The sequence below is a fragment of the Melampsora larici-populina genome, assembly GCF_000204055.1.
Source record: "Melampsora larici-populina 98AG31 unplaced genomic scaffold MELLAscaffold_14, whole genome shotgun sequence".
NCBI lineage: Eukaryota > Fungi > Basidiomycota > Pucciniomycetes > Pucciniales > Melampsoraceae > Melampsora > Melampsora laricis-populina.
Genome location: NW_006768778.1, coordinates 1,191,544 through 1,203,697, shown reverse-complemented (window position 1 = coordinate 1,203,697; position 12,154 = coordinate 1,191,544). Strand labels below are relative to the sequence as shown.

Below are 12,154 nucleotides of genomic sequence, written 5' to 3'. Positions count from 1 at the left end.
TCGGCTAGTTGTTCATGAAAGCATGAAGGAGCAGATACTGAAATTATGTCACGACGATATACTCGCGGGACATTTCAGTTTGGAAAAGACTCTGAACCGTATCAAGAATACGGCTTGGTGGTTAAATTACAACCAAGATGTGATAGAATACATTAGTTCTTGCGATACCTGTCAGAAAGGGAATCGGAAGACTGGAAAAACATTTGGTCTCCTGCAAGAGATACAAAAACCAACGAAGCCATGGGAAATAATCAACATGGACTTTGTAACAGGTTTACCACCTGCGGGTGAACTTTCATACAACTCCGCATTGGTCATTGTTTGCCGATTGTCCAAAAAAGCAAAGTTTATTCCGTGTCATAAAGACATTGACGCGAAGGGACTTGCTCATCTTTGGTGGAAAAATGCATTGAATGAATGTGGATTACCGAGCGCTATCATTAGCGACAGGGACCCCAAATTTACATCCGAATTTTGGACATCTCTGATGCAAATAGCGGGGTGTGATCTGAAACTCTCTACAGCTCACCATCCACAAACGGATGGACTGGCAGAGAGGACCATCCAAACAATGGAGGACTTGATCAGACGTTATTGTGCATTCGGGCTATTATACAAAGATAGCGAGGGTTTTACGCATGACTGGGTTTCTCTCCTGCCGGGATTACAGTTTGCTTATAATAGCAGTGTACATTCAAGTACTGGGAGGACACCATTCGAATTGGAAAGAGGTTATATACCTCAGAACCCGCGAATGCTGACCAATAAGAAATTGGGAAAACTGGATATCCATCCTTCGGCGGGAAATTTTTCCCATATGCAAGAATTGGCATGGTTACATGCCGCTGAATGCATAACGAAGGCCTTTGCTTATGAAAAACAGCGATGGGATAAGACTCATACGACTCCTCCTTTTAAAGCAGGAGATCAGGTCTTATTGTCAACCATTCACTTCAATAATTTGAACTGTAACCAGAAATTGAAGGATCCATTTATTGGACCATTTACTGTTGTTAAGATGGTTGGCAGCAACGCTGCGGAATTAGATCTACAAGGATCCTACTCAAGAAGACATCCAGTGTTCCCTGTGTCTTTGATGAAAATGTATTTGTCTTCAGACTCTGAGAAATTTCCAAAAAGAACCGCCAATAAAAAAGCAGCTCCAGAGATAACAGAGGAAGAGGGAGAAATACAACGAGTGTTACAACAACGCGTTGTAACAAAAGGGAACAAAAAAGTCCGTCAGTTTCTTGTTTCATTCAAGAATAAGTCACCGGACTTATCAAGATGGGTGCAAGAGGAGGAAATCCCAAACGGGACGGCATTATTGCAAAAGTTTAGAAAAGAAGCACGGGAAGAAAGAATCACTAAAAAATGATTTAAACATTTTTTTCGTTCTTTTTTTTTTGTCTGAGGGAGTGTCAGCCAGGGCATATGTCCCTACGTGACATATCCTCTAACTAACAAATGGAAGCGCGGAACCATACATGAAAGACTACTGTCATATTTTCTTTACTCTTTTCTCACTTTACATCAGAATCATTCTTTTCTACATTACATATAATTTTAAATTTTTCATAATATCTTTTTTATATAACATCCATTAACTAATTCAAATTAACTGTGGAAAGTAAGATTGAATTAATTAAAGAAGTTATGATCCCCTGAAGGGAGTAGAAGTCTCAGTTCTTGACTCTCGAGTTGGTTGGAGGACCCAGCTCGAGTTTCAAATTCATCTAAAACCAATTCGGACATAAACGCCTGGGAAACGTTAGTCCAATGGTCTGGGATTACATACGACCGGATGGGGTGATGACCTCCTTGATTTTGGGATACTACTTGAAAAGGGAACTATAGGTTTGGTGGATGATCTCTTTGGGATTTATTAAATGTCATCTTAACGGATTTCCGTGTTCTTATTTCAGATATTTGATAATTGTTTTGTTCGAGTGATGTTTGTTTTGAGTATAAGAACCACCTTGTTTTCTCTTAGTTTTTTGTTTCTGCATTCCTGAGAAGATCATTAATCTAAACATTAGTTTAAACTAGTTGCTTTCAATCTATCATCCGCGTCCATATTACTCCAGTTACCGTTCAACTTCTGTTAAATCCTCTCTGGTTAGTAATAGCCACGCCTTGATCTTGAAATCACCTCTTTATTCTTTTGATTTGATCTTTGAAGATTCCGTGAATCCTAGTTCACTCGACGTTCTATTAACGTGCTTGTTGACAGTATCTTGATATTCAAGTTATTGTTTTACTAGAATAGTTCTGTACACTTATTGAACGAGTCTTTACCAATAGGTAACACTCTTAAAACTCAATGAGTGAAAAAAATGATTCAAGATTAAAAAGAAACAATCATCAACTGTTTGCTGAGATTTGCAATGACTTGTTTTCCTATGTTTCCAAGTGATCAATCGGTTCTATTGAATTACACTAATCAAAAGAAAAGATCAAGGCAACCATGTTGATCAAAAGGTAGTGGTGTGGTTAGAAACGCGTCTAAAGTATTCCTATGGTCTTATTAAGATAATTTGAAAAAAAGAAAATATCTCAAAAGTCAAGCAGTCGATGTGGTCAATTGGTTAGTCCTATTAAAATTCAAGCAAATAGACAAATGGGAGAATAATAATTCTTTATATCAGTATCTATCATAAACTTTGATAGAACTGAAACGGAAGCGGCTTACTCTAAGCTTCTTTCAGAAAAAATCGTTTCAATTTAAAAAATCTAAAGGTGATCACTCGATTGAGTATATCCTCTGATTGAATTCAGAACAATCGAGATAAGGAAGAAAATCTAAAATCAATATGATTATCAATCAATCGGTTTTATAACGTTGATGAGACAAAAGAAACTATTAAATAAAGATATAATCAGCTATTGATCTATTTGATTATCAAGCTGAGTCTGATAAATCACTTTACTTGATCCGATGATACTATGTAGAAGAAATGAAATCCAATGTGATTCTGGGCAATGATAGACGTTGGTCGATTTCAGTAGATACAATTTCACTCACCACTTGATGGTCCTGTGGAGTCAATTGCTTGTTGATTGAATTTACACTGAATCAAAAGCAAAGAAGGTTTCAAAGAAGAAATATCAATAAACCAATTGTATCAGTTTTGTTTGATCGATCTTGTGAGTTCTTCAATTTTCTAATCAAAGGAACTCGTACTGACTTTTCCTTTTCTTCACAGCAAGAGGTCTTGTTGGATACAATACCGGGTAATTCAATCGATCGATCGATCGTATGGTATTGGTGATAGGGTGGTAGGTGGTTGAATTCGAAATGCTGAGCTGATTTCGAAATTGAGCAATGTCAATGTACTGTGGTGGCTGTCGGACCACGCGCGGGGCTTTCGTATAATTGCCGCGTGGGTGTATTAAATACACAGATCACCGAGTGGTCTGTGGGTGTAATTATATGTAAGCCACGTGTTTGGCTATATTACACAACACAATAATAATTTTATTATATATAATTCAACAATGAACTATATGTAATTGAAATGTAGATGGATCAACTATTGATCCTATTTCTCAAAGAAATTAAAAAAATTAAAAAAAATGCGAAATTGGGGGGGGAAAGAATTTCTTTCTTTCCTCCAAGCTATTATCCTAAAATCAAAAAATGCTGAGCTTTCCTCAGTTTTTGCATTTAAAGGTTGATTAAAAGAATGAAATGAAATGCTTTTTTTTCTTTTAAGTTTACTATTGAGACTGAGCTATAACACGCTCAAAAAAAATGAATAAAGGTTCTAAAACCCGGATGAGGCCCCCAAATGTGAGCCTACTAGCGTCTGTTAGGCTAGTAGAGTCAATAAAAATGTTGTAGAAAGTCTAATAACTTCTACTAAAGTCGTGTAGATCAAGATCTACAAGTGTGAATGGGTAGAGACGTGGGCGTAAGAGCTTTACTTGCAATAAACAAGTAAAGACTGCAGTTAGTTGACCTTTAAACAAAGGCTTTAGCCCAGGGATTTTGGGTTAATTATTGTCTTTACAATAATTAAAAAGAAGAGCAACTGACGCGCAGTTCTCAATCCTAATTTGATCCTCTTCTATTCTAAGAAAGGTCAAAGAAGGTGGTGTTAAGGTCTATTATAACACCGGGAACTTTACACTCTGACTAATAGAGATTTCCCCGTAGATTTAGAGTTTCTTATATCAGATGAATCCCAAATCTGATATGAGCAATACTCAAGGACTACTTCCTTACAAGTAATTCCACCAAATGGATATTACCAGAAATACTGATTATGGAGTCTAATCAGAAACAAAGTTGAATGAGCACACAGAATAAGCAACAAGACACAAGGTTTGAGTTTCAAGGTTTGTAGAATCAGGCCTTTAAAGTTTGGTTATTGAAAAGCAAAGTTTAAAGGTTCTAGGAAGATGAATAAAAGCAAAGTTGTGTAGTTGTTGAATAATAATGTGACAATGTTCTTCTTCTCAATTTGGTTGGATTTCCAGGGTTTATATAGTCTGAACCTTGGAAATCTTTGGACTACAAGTGCGCACAAATTGTGGTTCTATGGTTAGGTTAATTACAGTAAGACAGTTACTATTGTATTATAAGTATATTTCACTTGTTACATATGTGTTACGGCTGTGAAATATATGTAGCTTTGGTTTGCATCAAAGTTATGTATGTTCACACCCTTTGATTTAAGTTCTGCACATGTTACATATGCTAAATCATATGTAACTTGACTCTTGAAACTGAGCCTTGAGTTGTAATTGCTATTTTTTAAGGTTTTTATTATAATACGTCGCCCATTGGTACTCTGGTTTAGTACTCAGGGCTGACATCGATATATTACCTTCAAAGTCAGGTCCAGTCACTGCCCATCTAGAAGAGTCTACACGTAAAATATTAATCAGAAACAAACGATCGCAAGATATGAAGGCTGTGGAGCAATGCATGTCCATAATTCTTGATTTTAATTTTTAGTGCGATACAATTTCATAATACCACTAAGAAAATAAATAACACATAGCAAATCCTTTGACGTACCAATGAATTAAACAACTGAAGTTTTTACGATTCCATTTTGTAGTCTTTCTCAAAGTTTCAAAAGGGCAAAATTTGTCATCAAAAACAATTGGAAGGATCTTTTTACAAAATGAAAAAAAGCGGAAAAGTTCAATACGAAGAAGGAAGTTTTTACAATTACATTGATTTCAGATGAGAATCATTTAAATTCAATAAAGATCGACATGAAAGAGACTAAGAATGACAGTGAAGGGAAAAAGGGTCGAAAAAAGTTTCTGGCGAGTGTTATTGACTTATATTATCTTGGAGGCTATATTTTGAGGCGGTTCGTCCAAATGAGATATCTATTCGAATTTCGCATAGCCCAATTTCTCACATTGGAGCACTGGATTATCATATCAGTCTTATAAACATAATCATTTCATTTCAAAAAAGAAAACCAGACAAATTTTTCGTGTATTCTAAAATCATGAAATATATACCACAAAAGGAAAACAAACTTTTTTTTTGAATTTGATTTTTTGAATTTGATTGGATTCTCCAGCTGTGGTGATGATATAGCATGCCAAATCATGGAAGAAAAAATTGGATGATAAAGATTGACAATAATCAAAATAAAAAAAATGAATGGTAAATAGCTCATGATCAACGTGTATAATTTTTTCTCAATTTAATTGTACTACACCTTTATTTATGTAAATCAAATTGAAAAACATCTAAAACAACAAAAAGAAACGAGCAAAAAAAACAAATCCACCAAATTGAAACCGAAAACAGAGCGAAAAGCGACTTGATATAAGTCTAAACAAATCTGATAACATTATAATGATTTTTTCTTGAAAAAAAAAAACATAAAAGCTTTGTTGGGAAAAAAAGCGCACATTTTTTTTAACTTTTCAACGTTTCCATTCAGCCAATTTAACCGCATCATCACCATCCACCAAACTTCTTAAACTTCCCACTTCTTCACCAAATCCTTCAAGCCAAGCCAATGCTTCAATAGCTTTTTGAACTTCAGCTTTAGCTCCATCAGTTTCCACTCCAGCTTCTTCTAATGCACTTCTAAACCTTTGTCTTAAATCCCATCCTGCCAATCTGACCACTTTTCGTGTTTCTTTCGTAAGTCTTTCTACTTCACTTTCGACCCAACTTGTGGGTGCATCTGGACATGAGGAAACTAATTCATTTAATTCTCGTTCAAGTTTACGTCCAATGTTGTGAGGGATTGCACGTGGGATGTCAGCAATAAGGTATACTCCAAATGCAACGGCTACCGGTGAATAATTCAGGTACGAAAAAGAAGTGAGTAAACTTTGAAAGACCAAAAGGAGATAGAAAATGAATAAAACTCACTCATGATACCAATTGCAGCACCAGTCCATTTACGTGCACCTTTACTACCAAGGATCTCAGAAACTTTCACCATAGTTTCTACAAATGCTCTACCGCCTGTCACACCAGTTCCAAAGAGTGTGAGAGTTCCAAGACCGACACTACCGATCCATGATCCATGAGTCAAAGCACTCTCTTCTTCTACTTTTGATAAATCTTCTGTACGACCACCAAACCAATTCAATCTATCGAAATCAATCAAATCACCAAAGCCAGCAACACCCAAGGACTTGGTAGCAGCTGCAAATTCTTGTAGTTGACGAGCCTCAGCGTTGTCGCCGTTTGATGCAGCAGATCTCGAGAGACCAAATCGACGTCTGCGGGAGAACATTGCCTTGGGGTTGAAGGTGCGAACTTTGGTGTCATCTTGGCTCAAGATATCGGTGGTTGCCGGATCATGTCTGATGGTCTCCACAGCCTTGGCAGTACAGCCTCGAGCTACGTCCTCTGCAACCATGACACTATCCTCTAATGCAGCTAAGAAAGCCTTTCGAACATCTTCCGCATACTGAAAGATCGTCAATAGACCATCGTAAACTGGAAAGTAAGGCTTAGGTAAGCCGAGCGTTTCTGGGAAAATCGGAAGTTCACCCAGCTTGATTTGTTGAATAGCCGAGGTAAGGATTTGTTTGCCAGAGCGATGAACGCTGATGACGGTGTCTTCTTCAATCTTACAAACACTATCTTCTAAAACACTCGAAGTGGCTAATAACTGCTCGTAACGCGGTAAAGCACTCCTGAGACGGTTGTTACCTTCTTCATAGAGCTTTTGAGCTGCTTCAACATTGATTTGAGAGATGACTGAAAGGTCTTGAAGTAGATGACGAGTGTAAGTTTGAGCTGGCTGTAATTTAGAAATCGATCGACGTAAGAAGACAAAAGAAGAAAGAGAACGTTGTAAATGATCAAAAGGATCAAAAGGTGCATTAGATCCAACTTGAGTTGAGATAATAGCATCTTGAGAATCAACAAAATGAACTAATTCAGTTCTTTCTTCCCAAGTCCCTGGACTAAGTTTTCTCAATTGTTCTCGAATCCTTCTTTCAGCTTTAACTTTATCTTTAATACCACCCCATTTATTGACGACTACGAACACATAGGCTTTCTCTTGACTTGCAGCCCATAAAAATTCTTGGGCTGAGAGTGTGAATTGGTTCTCAGCACTTACTACAAAGACTACCACATCAATTGTAGATTGTTTTGAGAATAATTCCATAGTTGAAAGTGTATCACGATTGAGACCAGGTGAATCAATGAAGGAGACTGAAATATTTCCATTACGAAGTAAGGAGATGGCATCCGTGCGGGGAGAATCTTCAGATTGCTTTTGAATCGCGGTTTGAGGGGCAATATAAACCTGTAGAGAAGACAGACAAAGGTTTAATAAGATGAAGACATGTTTGGGTAAGATGAGTAGTGACGAAGTGAACATACTTTGAGTAATTGGTATGGACTCGATTGCTCATCTTCATCCTCGTCATTAGCTTGAGAGACTAATTCGGACAAGCGTTCAATTTCAAAAATATCATAGGTTGAAGTGTCCTCCATATTGTAAGTCATACCATGTGGTATCGCATGAATCTCTTCCTTGGAACTATTATGTGACATGTCCAAAATCTCGCACATCACCTCAGTACATGGTTGTTGATCGGTAGGAGCTACTTCTCTTCCCAAAAGAGCATTCACAAAAGTAGATTTTCCAGCATTTAAATCACCGGTCACCAGGATTCTAGAGTTTTGATCCATGACACGAGTACGAAGGTCACCAAGATGAGACTGAACTGATTCCAAGCGAGAACATAACATTGAAGCCAAAGATTGACGCATGAGTAAAGACGATTCAATATCTTTGATAGCGCCAGAAGTTCGACGTCCAGGTAAGCTAGGATGATCCACAGCGAGGATGTTAAGGACTCCTGAAGGTTGAACATCGTGAACAGACTCGATAGTGGTAGCCGAACGTGGGTGACAAGATGGCCTAGTGACATTACCATTCCCATCAAACTCTGAAGCGATTCGACGTAAGTGTGGACCGATGTTAGAAAGTCCGGTTTGTGAAATGTTCGATTTGACTGAGTCATTTGGGTAAGCTAACATCCAATGATCTTGACCGAATTCACGAAGACGAGAAAGAAGATTGTCGGATTGATTGATAACTGATACTAAGGTATCTCGGTCTTTAACGAAAGCTTTTGTATCTTGAAGAACCCGAGCAGCATCAGCTTCAGCATCGAAACTAGGACTTGATTTGTGAGTCGTCTCTATAGCATTGTACTCTGAGGCCGGTTTAGATTGAGGTTTTTGATAAATTTGAGACATCTTGAAGATGTGGATAGGTAGGGGTATCTGATAACGAGTACCCCTGGAATGATATGATATGAGTTTATGTTGATTTGTTGATTTTTTTCGATAGTGATGATGGGGATGGATGAATTGGTTTGGATTGGTTCGTAAATTGAAAACTCAAAGTCGATGTTCAAATTCGGTTCAAATCGGTCTTTAAACCTTAAATTAACCCTAATTGGACCTTTACACTCAGATTTTACTATAAAAATTTAGCTCGAGTTCAATTTTCATTTGAAACCTTTTACACAAACTTGAATCAGCATCGTCACAAAATCTGTCCATTGCTGCGAGTAGTGACTGTTCACATCAGCAGCACTTCAAACAATTTTCATCGTCATTCCCTGAAGCTATGTAGGGAAATCAGATCTGGTTCTGCAGCCTTTTTCATCATAGCCCCTCCTGATTCTTACCTCCCCTAGCCCACCAGAAACTCACGCCCCTCGGTGGTTCAGGCTCTCTATGGCTGCTGTAGCGTGGCCGTGAAGAGCCTGTAGGACTGATGCGTAGGTGAGAATGTATTTTAGGAATTACGAAGGTAATGAAGTATCTAGGCAAAGATGAAATTGATCAGTATGTACATAGACCAAAAAATTTCAACTTCAGGTTAGTACAATTTATCTCATTTACACCTCTTATGAACTGTTTTGGTTACGATTGATCACCCCAAAGAGCTCAATTAAGACTTATGCTTCTGCCTCGCTAAGCATCCATTGGGAGAGTCAATGCACGATGGATGGAGAAAGACGGCCAAATGTTTGAGGGATTTTATGATTTAGGTGTCCGGAACGTAAGTTTAAATGATCTCAGAACTGAGGGAATTTCAAATCTTATCGGATGGATCCAAATGTTCAAAAAGGTGGTATTGATGTATGAGCTAATTATGCGACCATAACTTGCGCCGTTTGACTTTTCCATTGTCTCCTCATTTTGCAATCAAGGATGCCTCCAGCAATAAACTCGACAGAGTTCCAAGCTGTACTTTGTAGAGACTCTTGCCGTCCGAATTACATACATAAATTTCTTCTCAGACGATGTTGATGGTCTGAACCATGGCCGGCACTTACGTTGAGCTGTAGGTTCCGCTCGAGTCAAAAAATCTATAAGAACCCCAGTCGATTTCTTCTTTGCCCTCAGAGTCCTCATCACCCATCTTGAAACTCATTTCACAAAAATAAAGTCTTCAAATTCAAATCTTAAGAATTCAATTTTCTCGTAAAACAGATGCTTTTCTTAAAATTACTTTTCTTAAAATGCGCATTGATATATTTCACTTCTTCCTTCATACTAACTCAGGAACATGATGTAGGAGTTGATCTGAGTGAAGTCTTGACACCTTTAACTATGCTTCTACTTACTCAAACTGTCTCCCAGATGGGTTGAAGTGATCACAATGCCACTGATGGAGTCCTAGAATGACAAGTTACAGTGTTCAAAATATTTGAAAAGAGAGGGTAATCAAAGATGGGCCTTTATCAATCTTCTCACCCATCCCAGCCTGAACTTACAATCTCTTTTCAAATACCTTCATCACTGCAGCTTGTCTTTCTAAGATTGCATCAGTGGCACTGTTATCAGTTATTCAACCCATTGAGGAGACAATCTGAGTATATGGGAACATAATCAAAGATTTCAAGACTTCACTTGCATCAACAACACCCACATCAATCCCGTTTCATAAAAAAATCACCATCAATCTTTTCAAGGCGATTTTTCTTGTTGCTATTGAATTCCTGGTAGGTAAACTGTTTACCTTTTTAACTTTTGTTTATAATTTATCTTTAAGTTGATCTCTCATTCATGTTTTGAATATTCACCATTTCTGCCAAGCCCATCCAAGAACTGTGTGTGATTTCTTGAAATTCTTTTTGGCATATTTTCTGAATCATTCATCCCAACAATTGAGTTTTTGATTTTGTTGTAGTGCTACTCCTACTGGTCAAATCTTATGCAGAAAGACCAAAATCCTGCCAAGCCAACCAGGCCTTTAAAGAAAGTGATGCCATCAGAGAGATTAGTTTGGCCATATTTATATTTCCCACTATGTATGTCATTGCACAAATTTGTTCATCATTATCAATGAATTCTTTGTTGATTGTCAGATCACAGAAAATCCTACTACATCATAATCCTACTACATATTGTAGTAGATACTACAAGACATCCTTGTCAGCCAGATCCAGTGCCAGAATTGTGCCCCTGTATTGACTCTTGATAGATTTGAAACCAATCCAGACATCAGCAGCACTTCAAACAACTTTCATTGTGATTTTCAGAAGCTGTGTAGGAAAAGCAAATCTTATTCTATAACTTGTCCCAGCTCCTTTCCATTCTTGCCTCCCTGCAGCTCATCAAAAACTTACACTCCTCTTTGGATCAGGCTCTCTATCACTGATGTGATGTAGTTGTGAGGCCGTGCAGGAGTAGTGTGTAGGTGAGATTGTCTTTTACACATCAATGAGGTAAGTGTTGGATCTAGAGTGGACCAAATTTATTGAACTTTGGGGTAAAGTACTTACACATTTCTTTGACACCTTTTGTGAGGAACTGGTTTGACCATGTGCCTATAGTATTCCCTTCTGGCCCAAAAGATCAACAAGTCTCAAGGTCATGGGGTAAAGGATACAAAAAAGCTGTCAAATTCTAGCATTTACCCTCTTGGAACTTTGTGTGGAAGCTTATGACCTCAATTTATGCATTTAGCTTTGCAGATTATTGAGGTACTGTCACACCCTCAGATCATTGATTTTTCCTCTCTACAGGAGGATTTGTGAAGTGTCTTAATTTGGCTTTAGTTGGCTTTGTAAAACCTCTAGAGCTTCACTGTCAATAATAGGGCAGTTCAAGTTAAACAAAAATGTTGTAAAATTATAAGTCTTTTGGCCTCCATGTGCTGTAAAATTTTATAACTCCAACTTTAGTTTGCACATACATGCACTATTCAGGTAGGGCTTTCTCAGAGTTTTTCAAACTTTCAACAATTATAAGCAGCATTTTGCTGTAGGCACAGTTCTGTTTTAGTGCTTTTTCAAACTTGAACTGCCCTAATCGATTGAATAAAAGCAGGACAGATATGGTAGGCTAATTCAGCCAAGGTATTCAATAGAGCTAGCTGTTCTGCCTCTACTCCACTTATGAAAGATAATATGCGTGTCATCTTTTCAGAATGATACTATATGCATTGAGTGGTGAAAGTTAGAACTGGACTCATTTTAGGGACGGAAGGACTTTTATTGCAATTGATATTGTGAAAGGAATTACACGAGTTGAGCTATCAAATTAAGGAAATTTTTGAATCTTGCACCATGTGCCCACTCCCTTCTGGCCCAAAAGATCAACGAGTCTCAAAGTCATGGGATAAAGGATACAAAGAAGCTGTCAAATTCTAGCATTTAGAGTCAATATCTTGTTTTC

At 37.6% G+C, this 12,154-nt stretch overlaps 1 protein-coding gene across 1 annotated transcript; it reads right to left on the bottom strand.

Moving 5' to 3' along the window:
* Window positions 1-5,901: 5,901 nt before the first annotated feature.
* Window positions 5,902-8,716, bottom strand: MELLADRAFT_85522 (uncharacterized protein; the record flags this gene model as incomplete). The annotated part of the gene is made up of 4 exons (XM_007408922.1): window positions 5,902-6,275; window positions 6,359-7,241; window positions 7,335-7,754; window positions 7,832-8,716. The coding sequence occupies 4 exons, from the start codon at window positions 8,714-8,716 to the stop codon at window positions 5,902-5,904; spliced, it is 2,562 nt and encodes an 853-aa protein (XP_007408984.1).
* Between the last annotated feature and the right edge of the window lie 3,438 nt (window positions 8,717-12,154).